This window comes from Neoarius graeffei, chromosome 16 (genome assembly GCF_027579695.1).
Source record: "Neoarius graeffei isolate fNeoGra1 chromosome 16, fNeoGra1.pri, whole genome shotgun sequence".
NCBI classification, from domain to species: Eukaryota; Metazoa; Chordata; class Actinopteri; order Siluriformes; family Ariidae; genus Neoarius; species Neoarius graeffei.
In genome coordinates, this window is record NC_083584.1 from 54,789,230 (window position 1) to 54,811,379 (window position 22,150).

A 22,150-nucleotide genomic window follows, 5' to 3' on the forward strand; every position below is an offset into this window, starting at 1 on the left:
GACGACGCCAGCTAGAGCTCAGCACAGCGTATCCGCGTATTCTCAATGTTTACACAGCACTGGACCAGACACGATCCGGATTGAATACGTGGACCCTGGCGGATTCCCGTTTCCCGGCGTTTCCAGGCGTTTTAATGTAAACGGATGGTGCATCCGCGAAGAAAACGAGACAGATACGGTCTAATGTAAACTTGGCCTAAATTTATTCAGATTCAGCCATTGGTGGTAACGTTACTCGTCATCTAGGTTTGCTAATGCTAACATTATTGGTGTACCCTTATGCTACTTCCTGTTCCACTTAGTTATTTCGGAGAGGAAGTATCAAATGGCTGGAGATAGATTCTAACACTGCTATTTTGTGGTAGGGGGTTTAACCACAACACGGTCACAAAACGAACCACTGTTTGCCACAAATCATGGCATATAAACTATTAATTAATAAAGAGGGCATATTATTTAAAAAAAAAAAAACCCTGACTTTTTCAGTGCTTGTGCACATAGATTTAGATATCGGGAGCCGACCGTCCCACAAATTTTAAAACAAGACAACCCTATCAGTTTCTTTTGCACTACTTATTTCAGAAAACATTTGCTTCAACAAGCCATTCAGATCATCTGAGTATCTCCACTCATGACTCGACGACTGCCTTTGTGATTGAATATTCATGATATAATAATCCTAATCAGCTGTTCTGAACAGGGCTGTTTAGACGGGGTGAGAAGGGGAGCTGTCGTGCTTTATCCTTGTGGTATTTTGACCAAAGCGTGTCGCAGACATTTCATTAAGACCTCAGGGAACTGTGTCACCTTGTGGAAAAGGGGTATAATACCGTATGTCACCTTTTAATATACAGTGTTTTTGAGAATTGATACAGTATCACAAAGCATAACCTTACTATACTCAGGTGTACCCAAGGCACATGTGCACGGGACGCCAGGTGCGAACGGAGCCAACCGCGAGCTGCAAGAGGTGTTTCAGAGCAGTTAAATCTTGAGCCTGAGCAGGACAGTGGGTCCCCAAGACTGTGGGGACTTTTACACTACCGTTCAAAAGTTTGGGGTCACCCAGACAATTTTTTGTGTTTTCCATGAAAAGTCACACTTTTATTTCCCACCATAAGTTGTAAAATGAATCGAAAATATAGTCAAGACATTTTTCTGGCCATTTTGAGCATTTAATCGACCCCACAAATGTGATGCTCCAGAAACTCAATCTGCTCAAAGGAAGGTCAGTTTTATAGCTTCTCTAAAGAGCTCAACTGTTTTCAGCTGTGCTAACATGATTGTACAAGGGTTTTCTAATCCTCCATTAGCCTTCTGAGGCAATGAGCAAACACATTGTACCATTAGAACACTGGAGTGAGAGTTGCTGGAAATGGGCCTCTATACACCTATGGAGATATTGCACCAAAAACCACACATTTGCAGCTAGAATAGTCATTTACCACATTAGCAATGTATAGAGTGCATTTCTGATTAGTTTAAAGCAGACCTAGGCATTTTACGGCCCGCGGGCCGCATCCGGCCCTTTGGTTCATTCTGACCGGCCCGCGTAAGATTAATTAGAAATTACAGAATAAGCGTATTTTCTAATTTTACCTCATGCATGGACTGAATGTGCATTGCTTTTATTTTGAAGTTGTGTTCAACAAAAACGCAATGCGCGCGACATGAACATGACATGAAATCCCACGAAACCTAATCCCGCGATAACTACTTCCGTAATTTGTCCAGACCAACCACAAACTTGTACGTCATCCTTCAAACGGTCCAGCCAATCACACAGCGTGACGTCACCAGCAGGCGCCGGAGCCCGAGCCGATCTGTAGATCTGATTCCTACACCGAATCGACTGATGATCATCTGTCAGCTGTGCTTCGCATCTCCACCTCAGACATTCAACCTGACTCTGATGCACTCGTTAAAGACCAACAGAGACGAGATTTCTCTCACTGAACAAATAAAAAACTGAAAAACACCAAATGAGGTGATTAGACTACAAATGTGGGCATCATTATTATAATATGATGTATCTTGCTTGATATTTGGAGTAGAAAGACAATATTGTGATGTCTTTATTGTGTTTCGGGGTGAATGTGACTGAAAAAAAAATGGTACAAACGTTCACATTTTGTTAACCATTGTTTTGGGAAATTTGATTGAATAAATGACATTTTTTGTAAGGCAACCTCGTTTCTTCCATACTCTTACCAGTCTTAGCAGCTTGTAAAAAGAATGTTATTTATTGCTTTATATAAAGAAATACAATTAATATTATGCAGAATTTAGTTCAGCCTTTTGGTCCGGCCCTCCACAAAATTTTCTGTTTCTCATGTGGCCCCGTGGAAAAAATAATTGCCCAGCCCTGGTTTAAAGTGATCTTCATTGAAAAGAACAGTGCTTTTCTTTCAAAAATAAGGACATTTCAAAGTGACCCCAAACTTTTGAACGGTAGGTAGTGTATGTCCAAGGTATCCCACCTGCAGATGTCTGATTTGGACAACCGTGAAGGACCTGAAACCTGTAACTTTGTAGATGTGAATACGAGACTCCGCTTAGACCAAAGCTTTTACTTTAGAAAACCCTGTGGATCATGGATGCTGCATCAGAGAGCTACGTATAAAGTTTGAGGATATCCAGTAAACAATTTGCGTGAGTGTGAGAGAGAGAGTGTGTTAGAGTATGTCTGTTCTATTATTTGCAGATCTGTTCGAGCAGCCATGCCTATTCCTCCTCCTCCTCCTCCACCACCAGCACCACCCCCACCCCCACCACCAGCTGTTCTACAGGTAAAACACGCACACAATGCATATGCATTTAAAATGTGAACAGTTACTCATGTGTTCAGTCACGTCTCATCAGCACATTCAACCTGCAAACCATCTGGTCAGACCTGCAATATTAATTGGAGCTAAAATTACACACACAGCAGATGACGCTGAGGTCTCCTGGTTAATTTATGTTTCATTTGAGACGTCTGTGCGTAGCGCCTCCTCTGGTCCTTTTGTACACTGCACATGCAAACTGTACATCCATGTCAACCCCAAACAGGTGTCACTTGTACTACAGTGTCTCAAAATCCTTACTTTCTATAAAACATAACCCTACATAAAATAAGGTCCTCTTGCCTCCATTTGTTTCAGCAATATCTATTAAACTGTGATATGTTGCACACTGGGCGGCACGGTGGTGTAGTGGTTAGCGCTGTCGCCTCACAGCAAGAAGGTCCTGGGTTCGAGCCCCGGGGCTGGCGAGGGCCTTTCTGTGTGGAGTTTGCATGTTCTCCCCGTGTCCGCGTGGGTTTCCTCCGGGTACTCCGGTTTCCCCCACAGTCCAAAGACATGCAGGTTAGGTTAACTGGTGACTCTAAATTGAGCGTAGGTGTGAATGTGAGTGTGAATGGTTGTCTGTGTCTATGTGTCAGCCCTGTGATGACCTGGCAACTTGTCCAGGGTGTACCCCGCCTTCCGCCCGTAGTCAGCTGGGATAGGCTCCAGCTTGCCTGCGACCCTGTAGAAGGATAAAGTGGCTAGAGATAATGAGATGAGATGAGATGTTGCACACTGCATTTTATCCAGAGTGATGAGCGATTACAATTGCAGAACACCACTTCGGATTTCACTACACCGTCACTACTAGGTTATTTCTGAGCAAAAAAAAATGTATTGGCCGCTGATTCCTTCTCTCTGTTACGTTTCGCTGATGAAGCTTCAATTTCATATGTTCTTTTAGGTCATACAACCCCGATGCCACAACCTTAACGTCCCAATTACAAAGTGAACAATTGGCGTAATCACTTCCTAGTTTCAGTGGTAGAATAATGCCATCAAACATTTCCACCCATTCTAGAAGAAAACGGCCCCCTGATTTTGTCTTCAGTCGTTTCTTTGGTGGAACCTCCGCCACGACTCGCCTCGTGTGCTTGAAAAATTCGCACTCAGCCGGAAGGTGACTACTCGCGCAACTGCTCATGTATGGACATTCGGATCGATTCGTGCTATTCCGGAAATGCAGCTCAAGTCATTCCGAATGTAAATGAAGGCGTCTTCTGTGATTTATTTGTGCACTAAAACTTTAAAAAACTTTTTTTTTTAGGGTAAAAGCATAAGTTCCGTCGTATTTTACCAATATGCCCGTATTAATTTCTGACGCCCAAAATCTGTACTAAATACAGATAAACTGTAGGGGTTGACATGTATGACTGTGCATTTCTCCATCATTAATATGTATCTGTACGTGTGTGTACGCGTTCCATTTCTGTGTCTTTTAACTTAAACGTCATTGCCCGTAGGTCTGCACAGTCATCACGATAGACATAAATACCGACGTTGTTGTTTAGTTATTTAACTCCTAAATGGTCAAAAGCATCACATTGCATTTTTATGTATAGTGCTAGAGCAGACCTGGGCATTTTACGGCCCGCGGGCCGCATCCGGCCCTTTGGTTCATTCTGACCGGCCCGCGTAAGGTTAATTAGAAATTACAAAATAAACGTATTTTTCTAATTTTACCTCATGCATGGACTGAATGTGCATTGCTTTTATTTTGAAGTTGTGTTCAACAAAAACGCAATGCGCGCGACATAAACGTGACTTTTTTTTTTTTTTACTACTTCCGTAATTTGTCCAGACCAACCACAAACTTGTACGTCATCCTTCAAACGGTCCAGCCAATCACATAGCGTGACATCACCAGAAGGCGCCGGAGCCCGAGCCGATCTGTAGATCTGATACCTACACCGAATCGACGTTGTTGCGAGCGGGTCACAAGAAGACTTTAGCCCCCAAAATGTCCGCAAACAGAAGAAAGGTAGATGCCGAATGCAGGGCTTTCAACAAAACATGGACTGTATGTGAACAAACATTTTCATTGATGAAGTCAGCTGTGCTTCGCATCTCCACCTCAGACATTCAACCTGACTCTGATGCACTCGTTAAAGCCCAACAGAGACTAGATTTCTCTCACTGAACAAATAAAAACTGAAAAACACCAAATGAGGTGATTAGACTACAAATGTGGGCATCATTATTATAATATGATGTATCTTGCTTGATATTTGGAGTAGAAAGACAATATTGTGATGTCTTTATTGTGTTTTGGGGTGAATGTGACTGAAAAAAAAATGGTACAAACGTTGACATTTTGTTAACCATTGTTTTGGGAAATTTGATTGAATAAATGACATTTTTTGTAAGGCAACCTCGTTTTTTCCATACTCTTACCAGTCTTAGCAGCTTGTAAAAACAATGTTATTTACTGCTTTATATAAAGAAATACAATTAATATTATTCAGAATTTAGTTCAGCCTTTTGGTCCGGCCCTCCACAAAATTTTCTGTTACTCATGTGGCCCCATGGAAAAAATAATTGCCCACCCCTGTGCTAGAGACACAGGTACTACAATACACTGTGAATCTCTATTAAAAAACTCTATCATCTATTTCCCTGTAATACATGTTTGCATTGTATTTGTTCCCAAAATAAGTCATGTCAAGTAATCATTAATTTACATCTAAGAGCATGAATGATTCACCCAATTCATGATTCGATTCGATTCACGATATTTTTGCAAAACAAAAAAGAGCAACGCTTATTGTCCCGTTCTTTGTCAACTTAAACATTCCTTTTGTTAAATAAAAACTTTATTTTCTTAAACATCAATAATTTCCCCACATTTGTAAAGGTTTTAGTAAAATACAATAGCGTGTTAACTAAAATATTCCTTGTGTTAAAATGAAAAAAGTTAATAACAAATCAGCCTTTTCTTATTAAACTTTATGAACATTTGTTCCTGCATTTACTTCTCTTTGCTTTGTCTTTCAGCAGTCTGTAGAAAGAGAGCTCCTGATTTCTTGTTAAATCTTTTTGTACAGTCAATCACACAGCAGCTCTTTCACATTTTACATGTGTTTTTGCAGCATTAGAGCTGTGTTACTTCTGATGATGTCACGTACATCCCTGCTGTTGTGTGTTATTGCACCCTGTGTCTAGACAATGCAATTACAGCTTGGAAAAACTAAGAGACCATTATCTTCTCCCTTGTCCAGCAGTATTGCCACGTCAGGGTCCATGTAGACCCTGTTGATCCACAGGTCATATTAAAGGGCATATTCTGGACCAATTTCATTTTGTTTTTTATATGAAAGTATGTTCCTTTACATACTCATCCAGAAGGGTAATTTTGCACAAGGCCATCTGTCTACAACAGAAAAAAATAAAATAAAATAAAACGCGTCTGGAAAAATCCCAAGGGAGTCTGGAGCCAGATTCGTGACGTTACCTGCGGAAGCGCCAGCAGGCTGCGCGAGCTTGTGCAGTTTCAGTGCACAGCCTGTGTAGACCAAGCGCTCCCATTTCTCTCTCATTGTCCGGTCTTTTGGGAAACGATGAGTACTAATCCCATCATGATTGGTGTTGCTACACCCTCCTACGATACATCTGTTAACCATTTTAATAATTACGCGATAACGTTGAAGAAATTTGCAGAAAACCACCAGGTCGTTTTCTCATAAACAAACCAGCGCTGACGTAGGATTCAGAGGGAGGCGTCCCGCACGCGACGTCACAAAAATCAGTGTTTCCCGGGAAATCCAAATGTCAATTTTTTTTCAGAGGCGGACCAATTCACCTCAAATGGCTTGATTTCAACTGAATTTTTCTGGTATTGTGCAAGGTAAAAAAAAATTGCACAAAATGCAAAATGTGACCGATATTTGACCAAAGTTTAATATAAAATAGAATTACATTGATCTTGCTCCTGAATTTACCCGTGATGTGCCCTTTAAGTAGCTCACTGGCCGTAGGGCGATGAGCTATTGCCATCACATGGCGTCCGTCATCCGTCCGTCTATCCACAATCCACAAAAATTGTGACTCCTCCCTGAGTTTTCAGTGGATTTTGATTGATTGTTTTGTTTGGAAGCTCTAATCAGTCTGCACAAAAGTTACTCCCTGGTTTTGTGATTTCTCATTAACAAGTTGCTAATTACACCAGTTAAGAAACTTTCAAGAAAATTACTACTCCTCCCTGAGTTTTTGATTCTGATTGTTCTCATGTAGAGCAACTTGGCTAATTATAAACAAGTCTGGTTTCTTATGGTACGGCCGTGTGAGCTCCTGCGTCGCTGATGCTCTGGTTGGAGCATAGTTTTACGTCGGATACCGTTCCTGCTGCATCCCTCCCATTTCTGAGCTTGGGGACACAACCATTCACACCTATGGACAATTTAGAGTCACCAGTTAGCCTAACCTGCATGTCTTTGGACTGTGGGGGAAACCGGAGCACCTGGAGGAAACCCACACGGACACGGGGAGAACATGCAAACTCCGCACAGAAAGGCCCCTGTCGGCCACTGGGCTCGAACCCGGACCTTCTTGCTGTGAGGCGACAGCGCTAACCACTACACCACCGTGCCGACCAACTAAGAGATTACGCAGCCTGATGATCATGATTCCTTTTTATTCCAGCAGTTCAAATCATCATGAATTTGTATCACAGTTTATCATCTCCCAATATATCGTTACATGCCTAATTAGAATAACAGGTACTCCTGTGGATATCATCAAATCAAAGTCCTTCCCACTCCATGTGGCACATAGGGCGGCGCCGATCTCCGTTTCCGTAGCCCTCAGCCTCTCGCCTATTACGTAGCTAGGGTTAGAGTGGGGGGCTAGTCCTCTGGTAACCGCGAGAGGTTGACTCCCCACTCGCATCTGTATTGCAGCGTGCCTTGCCAGACGGCAGTAGGTACCATGATGGTCTTTGGTATGACCCGAGTGTGAGTAGAACTCGCAATCTCCCGATCGAGAGACGGACACGCTAACCACTAGGCCAACTTGCAGTCACTCCTGTGGATAGCTGTCTTGTAAATGCTTATTTTTGCAACAAACTGCATTAATTGCACTGTAGAGAAAGCCCCCCCAAAAAAAAAAAAAAAATTATTATTATTATTCAGCCCCAGTGTAAAACTGGGGCGGCACGGTGGTGTAGTGGTTAGTGCTGTCGCCTCACAGCAAGAAGATCCGGGTTCAAGCCCCGTGGCCGGCGAGGGCCTTTCTGTGTGGAGTTTGCATGTTCTCCCTGTGTCCGCGTGGGTTTCCTCCGGGTGCTCCGGTTTTCCCCCACAGTCCAAAGACATGCAGGTTAGGTTAACTGGTGACTCTAAATTGAGCGTAGGTGTGAATGTGAGTGTGAATGGTTGTCTGTGTCTATGTGTCAGCCCTGTGATGACCTGGCGACTTGTCCAGGGTGTACCCCGCCTTTCGCCCGTAGTCAGCTGGGATAGGCTCCAGCTTGCCTGCGACCCTGTAGAACAGGATAAAGCGGCTAGAGATGATATGAGTGTAAAACTGCAGTTGTGTATTAACAGTGTAGAGTATGAGGGATCTCACTCAGCCCTTGACGTGTCTACTAAACAACAATCAGTCCAGAATGTAGCATGTAAGTATTTGCATCTTTAGCTGTCAAAGTTTCAATATACAACTAATGCAGGCCAGATTTTAAGCGATTTCAGTGTCGCAGACAAATTTCCGACGTCAGAATAAAATCATGAGTTTTGCTACAATTGTGACGCGTTCCCATCATCTCGATCGTTTGGCATAAGATGGTCAAGATGGTTGTCTTAAGACAGGCTTTTTCTTTTCTTTATGTTCTGATTAAATCAAACATGTTTTTAATATTATCTTTCATCTTGGCTTATGTAAATACTGACCCTGCAAGATCCCTAATCTTTGCAAAATCATAGATAATCACTTAAATTTTCATTTGGCGTAAGGCTCTGACTAATCACACACTGTCTTTAGGTCAAAGTCTTCTAGTGTATGGTTACCTTAAAGTCTCCTTTTTACAGCTCATGTCTCTGTTTCTTTCCCAGTCCCAAACCGAGCCTCCTAAAACCCCGTGCTCTGAAGGAGGCCGCAGCGCACTACTGGCAGACATTCAGAAGGGAACCAGACTGAAGAAGGTGACGCAGGTCAATGACCGCAGCACTCCCAACCTCGACAGTGAGTCCAAATCGGAGCAATTCACCTTACAGCTGCCTCGTCACATGATGTGGTTCAGTTATTAGTGCAGGAATGGCGTGTACTCACCAGAGCGCCGTCTGTCTGATCACAGGGGACGGTCATATCAGACAATGGTATTTGATTCTAAATTTAGATTTGGCACATGCTGCTTTTTACTCGGCGTGAGATCACAACCGTAGAGCTGATCATGAAGTTTCTTCTTGGTGACCTAAAAAAAAAAACAAAAACAGTTAACTAGTTAAGTTTTAACCCGTCTTACTGCAGTTGTGGTGAAGTTTATATTCCTGAGCAAGGCTCAGTGTCTGTATGTAATTACGTTAATATTAAAATCTAATTATTAGATAAATCTCCTTTCTTCTTCAGAGTAACAGCAAAAATCAACTCTTCTTTCTCTTCTTACCTACAGCATAGTTTCTCTTACTACTACAGTTGTAACAAAATCACATGCCCCTTTTCCAGCAGGGCAGTACGAGGGCCGGTTCAGAGCCAGGACCTAATCCTAGTCTGTTGATGGTGTTGTGCTTGGCACTGGTGGCGCTCGCGGCTGGGAAAGCGTAGACGTATACAGTGGCATAATGGCATGGCTCTCTAGCCCGTGAAAAAGCAAACTGGTACTTGGAGGGGTTTGCAAGTTGAACCAGCTCCAATCCAGAACTATCACCTGGTTTGCATTGATGAAAAGGGGATAACCGTGAGATGTTCTAGAGCAGGGGTTTTCAAAGTGTGGGAGAGTCAGCCCCCTTCAGAGAGCAAATAAACAACAGCGCCCCCACACACACACACACACAATTTTTGTTGTTGCTATACTTAATGTTCCATTCGTAATTTAAAAAAAAAAAATGGTTGTTGTACACGTTTATTTTTTTCTTTTACACATTTTAAACATCTGTGCTTTTCTTTTTAAAACATCTTGTTTTACACATTTTAAACATCTCATAGCATTGTTAGCTAGCACCTCTTGGCAGACAACACACTGTGGCAGTGGAGCATCTTCAGATCCAGTCCATGAAAATCCAAACTTTAAATAATCGTGGTCATACTTCCTTCTTTTTTCAGTCCCCCAGGATTCCACGGGCCTTTTTTGTGATTGTTGTGGGCTAAAATGTCTGATGTTGTGGGGGGTTTTCCAAAAAATTGCGATGAAAGTTGCGGTGTTTTTTAGGTTTTTGTTGCAATTACATTGCGGGAGGAAGTGAAAGTTGCGAGAAATTGTTGCGATTTTCTCTTTTTGTGATTAAAATTGAGTGATATGTTAAATATTAAGTTATTACTGAAAAACTATTGATTAAAAAAAACAGACACTGAGAAATGGTCCTATAAACAACTTTACCAATATAAAAGATTACCAGGACTACAAAAATGCAGAAAAATAGGCTTTACTTATCCAAATGCACCTGTTGGTTCAAAAGTTAAAGTGCAGAGAACCTCACAGCACAACATGAAGTTACCTTAAAATATAATATAAATGCCTCAGCTTTCATGTAAGAAAAAAAACTATTAATACTAGTACTGTGTGCAGGCAGTCTCTCCTGAAGACTAAATTAAACAATAATTATAAACTAATAAAATAAATGGCTCAGGCTTCATAGAAGGAAAAAAAACCCAATTTGAACAGAATCTCACAGTATGATGCTGAAGCTGCCTAAACAATGGAAAATAAAATACCATTTTGGCAAAAATGTTGGCATCCGTTAATTTCTTGTATTAAGTAAAAAATAATGTAAAGTGCACACAGTCCTTCACTGTAAACATAACACACTTTCAGTAACAGAATTTAAGCCTATATAAACACTGACTCGCACATCATGCAATGTTGCCAGATACTGCTGACGTTTTCCAGCCTAAATATGTTCAAAACCCGCCAAAATGCACTTAAAACCGCCCAATCTGGCAACACTGCGCGCATGCTGCTTCTCTTGAATGTATACACGGAAGTAAGGCGGAAGGTAGTTTGTCGACGTCACCTCAAGACGACGCCAACGATTGGTCAAATTTGCGGGAAGGTTGCGGTGATTGGATATAATTGCAACACCGCCCTGAATTCGCGGGGATTGGTTGAATTTGTGTTGAAATCGCAACATCGCGAAATCCTGGAGGGTCTGTTTTTTTGCTTGGCCCAGACTCTGTCTCCTCACTCACTGTAGCTTTTAGGTACTAAAAATCGATCCATTTTGTCTCTGGCAAAGGCTAGCTGAAGTTCGCTAAATGTCCGCAATAGTAACTTATTCTGGTTCATGTTTCCTCACGTTGCGCCCCCCAGGGGAGGCGCACCCCACACTTTGAAAAGCCCTGTTCTAGATTAAAACCACTGGCAGTTGTGAGGAAAGGAGGTAAAACACAATAAGGGATACTGCGCTTTCCTTTAACAGACTGGGTCTAAGCTGCTGGTTGTTGTGTGTACATTCCTATCTAACATTAGAGCCCAGAGTCCACAGTGTGGATGGTAACAGTGGAGCAGGTGGAAGCTCTGGTGCCACACCCACTCAAGGACCTACTCTGAGTGGACTCTTTGCTGGAGGATTTCCTGTCCTCAGGCCTGTTGGACAGCGAGATAAGGACTCGCACACCCGTCCAGGTGCCCCATCTACTCCTGATCCACTGCTGCAGTCACACCTTCATGTTCTGTTCAAGTCAAATGTGTCTGCTGATGCGAACAGTAATGAAAATGATTTGTAACACATGCTCGACTCACCTGAAATCAGTTTAGATTACTCTGATTGATTAATTCCACATAGTTCTAACCCAACAATAACAAACGGTTTATAAGCTAATAATTGGAATTAAGATCATGTACACGATGGCCCAGTGAGTCACATTGCTGCCTCACAGCTCCTGTGTCCACGGTTCGATCCTTGGTCTTGGATTCTCAGGATGTGTGCCGAGTTTCACATTCTGTCTTGGTGGATTTCCTCCCAACAACACGCTGGGTAGTTGGTGTGCTAAATTACCCTTATTTTCAGTGTATTCCTATCTTCTGCCCAGTGTTCCTGGATAGACTCGAGATCCAACACGACCCTGATCAGGATAAAGCAGTTACAGTTAGAGCACCCTGCTTAAAGTACCATTCCACCATTGGATGTATTCTTTGGCATAAAATACAATATATTTTATGACAACATGACTAGACAGAGAAATCTTTTAGCTTCAAAATGATATATCAAACATAATTTTTTGACAACGACAAGTATATTAATTTTGCGACCAAAGTCACCTACCCTTTTAATTTCGGTGCGGTAGTGAAACGTGATGTCATCGGCAGGTTCCCCTTCTTGTGTACCACGTCACGTGTGACGTGGCACAGATTATCAGCAATGGCGGATAGAACGCGATTGTCAGCTTCGGAAAAGAAGCGAAGGAAAATAGCAAGTGATGCCCAAAGGAGACGGTCGATGGTGAATATCGGCACAGCAATCGACAAGTGGAAATCGTGCTCTATCCGCCATTGCTGATAATCTGTGCCACGTCACACGTGATGTGGTACACAAGAAGGGGAACCTGCCGATGACATCACGTTTCACTACCGCGCCGAAATTAAAAGGGTAGGTGACTTTGGTCGCAAAATTAATATGCTTGTCATTGTCAAAAAATTATGTTTGATATATCATTTTGAAGCGGGCGGCACGGTGGTGTAGTGGTTAGCGCTGTCGCCTCACAGCAAGAAGGTCCTGGGTTCGAGCCCCGGGGCCGGCGAGGGCCTTTCTGTGCGGAGTTTGCATGTTCTCCCCGTGTCCGCGTGGGTTTCCTCCGGGTGCTCCGGTTTCCCCCACAGTCCAAAGACATGCAGGTTAGGTTAACTGGTGACTCTAAATTGAGCGTAGGTGTGAATGTGAGTGTGAATGGTTGTCTGTGTCTATGTGTCAGCCCTGTGATGACCTGGCGACTTGTCCAGGGTGTACCCCGCCTTTCGCCCGTGGTCAGCTGGGATAGGCTCCAGCTTGCCTGCAACCCTGTAGAAGGATAAAGTGGCTAGAGATAATGAGATGAGATGAGATTTTGAAGCTAAAAGATTTCTCTGTCTAGTCATGTTGTCATAAAATATATTGTATTTTATGCCAAAGAATACATCCAATGGTGGAATGGCACTTTAAGCAGGGCGCTCTAACTGTAACTGCTTTATCCTGATCAGGGTCGTGTTGGATCTCGAGTCTATCCAGGAACACTGGGCAGAAGGTAATAGATTTTGAGGTCAGGTGACACTTGCACATACAGGTCAACTCCGTCCAGCTAATAACGTCTTGGCTGCACCAGAAATAATTTAAGGGTTTCACAGCAGAGCAGCACAACTTTTTTTTTTTTTTTTTTTTTTTTTTTAATATATTTTGTTTTTTGTTATTTTGTTTAGTTTTGTAAACTATACTGCCCTCCTCCATTTCAGTATTATGGATTATTTTGTGTAGATTTATGACATAAAATCCCAATTAAGTCCTTTTCAGGATGTCTCATTACAAATGTGGAAAAGTTCATGGGGGTTTGAATACTTATACGGCACACTGTGCTGAAGATGGATGAAGACAGAATCGATTAGTCATGTTTGGGGGAAAAAAGTCATGCTTTTCTTAAAAATTAAAAAGTGGGTGTGGATTAGCAGCACATTTACTGCACATTCATGGTGAACAGAACATGAAGAAACTGATGACAACTGAATATATAAGTTTTTGTGTCTCTGTCTTGTTCTAAAGTGACTCGGACCGGTTCTGCTGCCAGCCTGAAACAGCCTCTGTGGAACCTGCCATCTCGAGGCGAGAGTTTCAGGGGTAGCACTCCAGATCTCTCTCCTTCCTACGGATCTTTGAAAAGGACCTCTTCTCTATCTAAAACACGTCCTGTCTCTTCCTACTTGGCCCCGCCTTCCCCCAGCCAACCCACTCCTCTAAGTTTTAAGCCTCTGTCCTCTCCTCCTCCTCCTCCACCATCACTTGTTCATCAGGAGCATGCAAATAACAAGCCGCCTCCTCTCTCTACCGGTCCTCCTCAACAACCACCACCTCCTCCTCCTCTTCCTCCTCCACCTCCTCCTCAAATCACCAAACCCGCATGGTTACCGGTTCAATCTCACTCCATCCCGATGCCCACAGTGCCACCTCCGCCCGCACCTCCCTTGTTCCCACCTTCCTCCTCTCTTTCTGATAGATTGCATAGTTTCTTCCACCCTCTGCCTCCTTCTCCAAAACTTGTAGATGCTAAGTTTGGTAACTTCAGGGATAGTCCTCCTCCACCCCCTCCTCCTTTTCCTACCTCTTTTACACCGAGTCTTCCTGCATCTCTACCCCCTCCTCCGCTTCCTCCGCCACCTAAAGCTCCTGCAGTGTCCACATACCGCCCTGCAGTTCCTCCGCTGCCCCCCTCTTACCCCTGCACGGCCCCCAGCCGGAAGCCTCCTGCAGTACCAGGAAGCACAGGTACAAACCCACTAAAGGAAAGATGAAGTTTGAGATGTGTGTCATTCGGGTTTCTTATTTCTGGATAAACAAAAGTAAGGGCTTTTGGTCAGAACATTTTGTTCACACTCCTTTACTCGCACCTCTAGTGATTACAAAGCCTTGGGTAAGACCCTGGTATAGGTCTTTTTATTTATTTATACTACACAGTAAATGAGTATTAATCATGAATGCTGTCATTTCTAGAGTAACTTGACTTGCCTGGCATTCATGATTATCTTTTCCAGATAATAGTAGATAATGACACACTGTGAATTAAGAATCTGTGTAGCATCTGGTCTTAAGGTGACACTAATATTCAAAACAGCCTTCGAAGGATTTAATTGGTCAACACGTAGTGTCTAATTGATTGATAGGTACTGGTCGATTGGCTCCTCCTCCTGCTCCACCTGCTCGTTCTCCTGCCACGGAGTTGTCCAGCAGAATCCCACCTCCTCTTCCACCTTTGCCCCTGGCTCCACCCCTCTCGGCGAGAAATGGACACCTGCACGGCTTGGGTAAAAGGCTCCATCAGCAGTAATCACATTATAATAACTGAGCAGAATGAAATATCGCCTACTCAAAAGAAAAAAAAAAAAAAAACATAGCAAACACATGCAGGAGTAGAAGACTTTCTGTATGATTCATTTCACTGTATGAACTATTGATTTTTCTTACTAAACATTTCAGTCATTGTTGTCTGTGTTTATTCAGATGACTTTGAATCCAAGTTTCAGTTCCACCCAGTTGAGGATTTTCCTCCTCCTGAAGCATTCCGGCCCTTTACGAGAATATACCCAAGCAAAGAGAACAGAGGTACAACAAACTTCTTGTCTGTGGTCTAGGAGCAATTCCAGCGTTATGGACGTGACACTTGAACTCAAAATGGCAACAAATGACCCAGTGCATGTTTTATTGTCTCCCAGTATTTAAACAGGTGTTGCATATTTTAAGGCTGTACCATACTGGAGAAGTGATAGAACAAGAACAATTCCCATAGTACATCTCGGGCATGCCAGAAAGTGCCAATAAAAGATGCGTTATGGATGTGACAGAAAAAGTATCACTTTTCTTGGGTGACTGTACATTTTTATCAAACTCTGTGAAATTGTAAACCTAATGTCGAAATGGAGATATCCATTTGATAGAGGGGTCCAAGGTGAATATTAAAAAAATCTTTGTTTAAAATATTTTGTATTTCATGCAGAGTTTCGGAAGGAAAAGTCAGCGTTATGGATGTGACGAAATTCCGTTACGGATGTGACGCGTTTGAAATAGACATGGCATATGTTTAGAAAATCAGCAATTTAACCACCATAACCCTTTGAAAAACTCTCTAAATATCAGCTAAAACTATCAAAGTTCTTAAATAATATTTAGGATGGCTATTGTTTTGTGGATTTTAGCATACATTTCTGTGGCTTGTGGCAATAATATAGAATTGTACATGATCAAAGTTGATTTTAGCTTGGGTTTTACATTAAGAAAGAAAGACTGACAGTGACATATTAGGTTGGTTACAAATTGGTTCAACTTATTCACATCTGTAAAATACAGGCCTAGGTGATATCTCTGGGAGTGGTTTTGATGTATTACATGTTGCTTTAATTTTGCATGGTGAGGTTGACATTTACATGGAATTGCCCCTAGAGAGGACAAACAGGTTAAGTCTAAGTGCATTCATCTTGAGCGCAAAGTATTGTGTGTCTCTCTGTCTCACACATGTATACAAACACAGCCTTGAAGCAGATTTGAAAATAGACATGCTAGTCATTAACGTATACTTTAACTGTCTACACTGATCTCCTGAATGAAAAATAAAAAGATGCATGATGCGTTAATAGAAAAAAAAATCTATCATTTTATAGCAATATTATCCTCCAACAATCACATTTGAACTATAATCAGTGCCATCATCTTTCCTCCCTGCAGTATCGTCACAAGCTTCCGGCACGAGGGCCCACTTAAGATGAAGAAGCCTGTGACATTTGGTGCTGATTTTCATCAGACCACATTTATCTCATGATCTCCATCGTTGGCGATGAGAACATAGCGGTCCAACTGATCTCTGACGTGAACAATGTGAATCGCAAGGACCCATCTTTAATTTCAGCACAGACCTCAGGATACAGTCCAGTAGAACCTCAGAATTGTGTAGCATCCAAGCCATTAACTGAAAATGCCACCAAGCTATGTTTATAGTAAAGAGCTCTAACTCTCTCGCTTTACTGAAGTCACTGTACTGTATAATTCTGCTTTGTACGTAGTCCACACAAGTGTGTTTAAAAGGGCTTCAGACATTATTCTCTGTCTCATCAAGTAATTCCAGAGATGGAGAATGTATGAATCAAAGAATGGAAGAATAATTGCAGACAAAGTAGCAAGGTGGAAGCTTAATTAACATTTCAGTACGCTGCCTTGGCCTCATCACTTTACTGATTTTTTATTATTCCACATGACCTTATTCCCAAAGCCTAAGCTCACGTTCAGTCAAACAGAGTGTTGGGTAACAGTCTACTCCATAGTGTGCTAATGTATGAAATATGAGCTCAGTAGATTTTATTACAAGTTCTTATGCTTTTCATTCAGATTATACAGTCTGTTTTTTCCACTGGTTTTTGTCTGTGCCACTTTAGGACATATGTACATACATGAACGGGATGGTAATATCGGGGTTTCAGTGATTTTCTCTGAACTGTTCTTTTTCTGTGGCAGAATGATTGGACATCATATTCCTTTAACAGAAAAGATCAAGAATTTGGTGCACGAGTTTTAATTTATTTTTGGGTTTTCTGAAATCATCACAGGGTCAAAGTGATACATATAGGGATAAAAATTTACATACACCCACTCGGACCTCTTAACTTCCTGTTAGTGATGACTGACTACAGCTGGTAGCTTTTCTGTGCACATCACAGGTATCCGGTTATTTAGCACAAGTTCTAGAGTCTCTTGGCACAACTCTGTTCTTTAGCACAACTCTGGATTATGGTCACAATAATCGAAAAAATACTCATCTTGATATAGGAAGGGGTTTATTACGATTGCTTAGGGACCGGAAGCTGGAATTTCTGCTGCTGTGCATGTTAAGGATCAGTCGTTGATCCTGGAAACATGGACTGAAAAGCCAATTATTTGGTGTCTTTGGATATTTGTAGTTAAGCCATAACAAGCCTTGAATTGTGGCACCTTCATCGATAACTTCAGTCATATCACAAATTCAACCGACTGTCAATAATTAGACGTTTGCCGAATTAATTAACTGGGGTGTTATGTCCATTGCCCTGCTTGAAAATGTGTTTTGCCATCTAAGAGCGGAATCTATTCCTAAAAACTTAAATTATTAAATGTCCATTTGATATCACATATTACTGCTTTCATATCAAACATGGCAGTTTCAAGATGGCAGAGTGGAGAAATACAGTCGCTCGTTTTCAATCAGAATCTCGGCAACTTTTCATTAAAAAATCCATTAAACATCTTTAAACGTGATCAGTAAGTATTCATATTAAAGATTAAGTGTTCTTGGATCTTGTGCTAAAGAACTTAGTTTTGCTAAGAGACTTTAGAACTTGTGCTAAATAATTGCAAACCTTGACTGACACTCATTGGATTGACCAACACGCTATACAATGGGAAAGTTCAAGGAGCTCAGTGCAGATCTCAGAAAAAGGATCATAGATTCACACACTCAGGAACTGCAGATTCCAAGATCATCAGTTCAAACAACTGTATGCAAGTACAAGTTATTGGGAGGTGAAGTCACTTTACTGGAAGACCCAAAATGTCCTTGTCAGCTGAGAGGAAATCGGTTCAGATGGTCAGAACAACCCAGGAACCACCAAGGCACAGGCCTACCGTGAACAGGAAGCTGCTGTAACACTGACTACAGTCAAATGAGTTTTACATCACCATGGACTGAGAGACTGCCATCCAAGAAAGAAGCCCCTGCTCTAAAATTCACACCTTAAAGCTGGAATAAAGTTTACAGCTGAGCACATGGACAAAGCAAAAGCCTGCTGGAGGAACGTTTTATACTCAAATGAGACAAAGATTGAGTTGTTTGGCCACAATGACCAGAGGAACATTGTACTAAATGTTAAGCATGGTGGTGGTAGCATCAGGCTCTGGGCCTGTTTTGCTGCCAATGGAACTGGTGCACTGCACAAAGTGGATGAAATAATGAAGGACCTCAGAATTCTTCTGCATAATCTCAAACAATCAGAAACTCGGACACAGCTACGGAGGAACATTGTACTAAATGTTAAGCATGGTGGTGGTAGCATCAAGCTCTGGGCCTGTTTTGCTGCCAATGGAACTGGTGCACTGCACAAAGTGGATGGAATAACGAAGGACCTCAGAATTCTTCTACATAATCTGAAACAATCAGAAACTTGGACACAGCTATGTGTTCCAACAGGACAGTGACCTCAAACACGCATCAGAGCTGGTTGTAGAGGATAAAGCAGGAGAGCATTCAGTTTAAAACAAGTCCTGACCTCAACACGATCGAAAATACGTAGATCGTGTTTGAAAGTCAGGTCTGTTCCAGAAAACACAGATTTAATAGAACTCTTAATTCTGCCAGGAAGAGAAGACAAATATCCAACCAGAATTCTGACAGAAGCTTGTTGACGGCTAACAAAAGCATCTGGTGAAGGTGAAACTCACTCAGGGACATTTAACCAAATATCAGCTGGCTGTATGTATAACTTTGACCCTGTGTTGATTACGGAAAATAAAATAAACTCAAACTTGTGCACCAAATTCTAGGATTTTATTTAAAGATGTTGTAGAATCATTCTGCCACATAAAAAGAACAGTTCAAAGAAATCCCTGAAAGCCCAAAATTGCCCTGACCCTCATATATGTGTGTTTAAACTTCTGACCTCAGCTGTACATGTGTATATGTAGGATTAGGGGTTGTGACCCCCAGATTGGCCCCAAAAAAACACCTGAGCCCCTGCAGTGCTACAAATAGTGAAGATAATGTTCAGAAACCTCAAACTCCCAGGCCTCTGCCTTGGGGAACACACACTCTGGCCATATACAGTATAACATTCGTGTAAGACTGAGAAACAGTGCCACCACCTGGACTCGGTATGAAATTGAATAAATAATTTCACTTCTGTAAATATACTGAATCACATTTTATTGTACTTGCAATATAATAATAATCAGCAGCATCAGACTGACCATTCTGGCTCTTTAACTCAGCAGTTATGCTTAATAAAAAAATAAAATACAGCAAGCATTTATGTTAGAGTTGTAATTTTGGACTCCTACATCCAAGTTTGTACATTAGAACTTTATTAGAAGTGGAGTGATTTATAAAATCTATGCACATGAATAATTTTCTGAAAATGAAAAACATTTCAGTTAAAGCTTGGCCACTGCAAAAACGTAGCATTCTTCTGGTGTTCTCACAGATAGAATTAAAGCTAGACTGCCTTTCCGATTTTTCGAGTGCAGGTCATAAAAAGAATTTTCTCTGACACTGTTATTTTTGTTTAGTGGACCGAAAGCTACTGAATTCGAATTGCAGACTTCCAATTGTATTAGTTTTTTTGTTTTTAAATAGAACAATTAATGAATTTAGAGCCATGTGGCCCTAAATTCTCTGCTATTTTTTCCTGCTTCACCATGACTCAATACAAGATACTACGTCATGCATTACGTGGTGGGCTTTCCCCGTTCATGCAAGGCATTGTGGGATACAAATTTGAAGCAGGAGAGAAAAATGGAGGATGTGAGTGTGCGAATGAAACGTGAAAGACCAACTACAGTAACGGAAAGCGAGAAGAAAAGATGTTATGTTATATACGAAGGAAAGGAAATGCAGGACCAAACTAATAAATATTGGAGGGCAGCGAGCACCTCGGTGTGATCAGCTGTTCGTTTAGCGACAGAATGATGTAACAGTGCGTGGTCAAAGGTAAACCTGCGCATGCGCACACAGACCTCCTCTGTCTGCTTGACTGCACAAAGTGAGTGATTTCATGCACATTATTTGCTTTAACCCCCTCAAATTAAATAACTTCCCAACCACGGAATGGCCTGTTTTTGTTGTTGTTTTTTTTGAGCGATATTACAGAAATAAACATATATCACAATGACCAAATTTCAGAGGGAACTAAAATTTCACCGATTTTATGAAATCGAAAGGCCGTCTCACTTTAACAAATATTAAATATACTTATTAATACAAATGAATAAATACACTCCTCATTTTTATGAAACAGCTCTACATTGAGGATGTCATGATGAGAGCACCGCACTGAGAACCGGATGCTGGCCTGTATGTGTGCTCATGCGTGTGCACACGTGTCAGGAGCTCAGGTGACAGACTTGCAGCCGGTTAAGTCGATGATGCAGGAATCGGTGCATCTGAGCATCCCGAATGTCCTGTACAAACCAAAAAAGTGTAAACACGGCACTAGATTATGTGTTTTGTAGCTGGGAGAACGGTTCAGTTTCTAGTGATGACAGGAACAAATCCAAACACCGGGTTAACTTTATCTAAACAAACAAAAATCAATTAGATTTTATTTATGCTGTTTCTCTCAGTTACAGGGTGAGCTATTAAACAGTGAAAAAAACACGGTGTTAATGGCTGTAAGGAAGCTAAGCAGTGTGCCAATACTTTTATTTATTCTCTGCATGTTCACTAGGATTAAAGTGCTGATGACACGTTTTTGACATCTTTGGCGATGTTTTATAACATAAAAAGTAATTCCCGATGATCCATATATTAATTCACGAAGGTGCCTATTTTACAAGTTATGATAAAAAACGCGGCTATTTGGGCAAATTTGATGGGGCTGCAGCACCCAGGAGACGAAAGAGGAGGAGGAGGGGCTATATGACATCAGCGAAAGAACCTTCCTCCTAACTTACCAGTTTGTTGTTGATGTGGCAGGTGTTCAGTTTGTCATTATTAGTATCATTATTAAACATTTTATATATATATATATATATATATATATATATATATATATATATATATATATATATATATATTAGTTATTATGCCTTCGCGTTGTGTTGCCGGCTTTTGCTCCAAAACCCACAAGGATGGGGGTAAGTTTATTCAAGTTTCCCAGAGATCCCGAGCTGCATGTGAAGTGGGTGAAGCAAGTCAGGCGCACTCGTGACAAGTGGGAGCCCTCACCAACATCCGTCCTGTGCTCTGAACACTTCGAGTTGGATTGTTTTGACACCCTTCCCAGCTTAAAAGAATCTCTTGGGTGTTCAGTTCAGCACAAACATGTGCTGCTACCATCAGCAGTGCCTACACAGTGTTGCCAGATTGGGAGGGCGGTTTCAAGTGCATTTTGGTGGGTTTTGAACATATTTTGGGCTGGAAAACTTCAGCAGTATCTGTTGCCAGATACTGCTGAAGTTTTCCAGCCCAAAATATGTTCAAAACCCACTAAAATGCACTTGAAACCGCCCAACTAGGCGGGAAACCTCCCAATCTGGCAACACTGCCAGTATTCTGGAGGGGGTCTACTAGTAGCTACGCCGGATCCAAAGACAGTCTTCCTGTCAGAACGTGTTGTGAAACAACATAAGATAAAGGTACGTAGAGCTATAGATTCTACATGATAATCATAAACATAATCATAAAGTCGGCGTGATATCAGTCATGTATTTGCTTGTGAAAGCTTGCGGCTTTCATGTAACTGCCGCCTAGCAACGAGAGGCAAA

At 41.7% G+C, this 22,150-nt stretch overlaps 2 protein-coding genes across 5 annotated transcripts in view; one reads left to right on the plus strand and one right to left on the minus strand.

Annotated features, from left to right (window-relative positions):
- wipf3 (WAS/WASL interacting protein family member 3) overlaps positions 1-19,776 on the plus strand; it is a 33,297-nt gene extending 13,521 nt beyond the window's left edge. For 2 of the 3 annotated variants that reach the window (XM_060943194.1, XM_060943193.1), the window contains exons 2-8: positions 2,705-2,789; positions 8,873-9,002; positions 11,443-11,598; positions 13,703-14,422; positions 14,818-14,958; positions 15,155-15,256; positions 16,373-19,776. In XM_060943194.1, coding sequence (XP_060799177.1) covers positions 2,721-2,789; positions 8,873-9,002; positions 11,443-11,598; positions 13,703-14,422; positions 14,818-14,958; positions 15,155-15,256; positions 16,373-16,413 — 1,359 coding nt within the window. In that variant the 5' untranslated portion in view covers positions 2,705-2,720 and the 3' untranslated portion in view covers positions 16,414-19,776. The remainder of the gene's footprint in view (positions 1-2,704; positions 2,790-8,872; positions 9,003-11,442; positions 11,599-13,702; positions 14,423-14,817; positions 14,959-15,154; positions 15,257-16,372) is intronic. The other variant, XM_060943195.1, reaches the window with a different exon arrangement.
- The window catches only part of wu:fc38h03 (acetylcholinesterase collagenic tail peptide), a 47,133-nt gene continuing 44,577 nt past the window's right edge, over positions 19,595-22,150 (minus strand). For both annotated transcript variants that reach the window (XM_060943192.1, XM_060943191.1), the window contains one exon: positions 19,595-20,845. In XM_060943192.1, the coding sequence (XP_060799175.1) occupies positions 20,776-20,845 (70 nt within the window). In that variant the 3' untranslated portion in view covers positions 19,595-20,775. The remainder of the gene's footprint in view (positions 20,846-22,150) is intronic.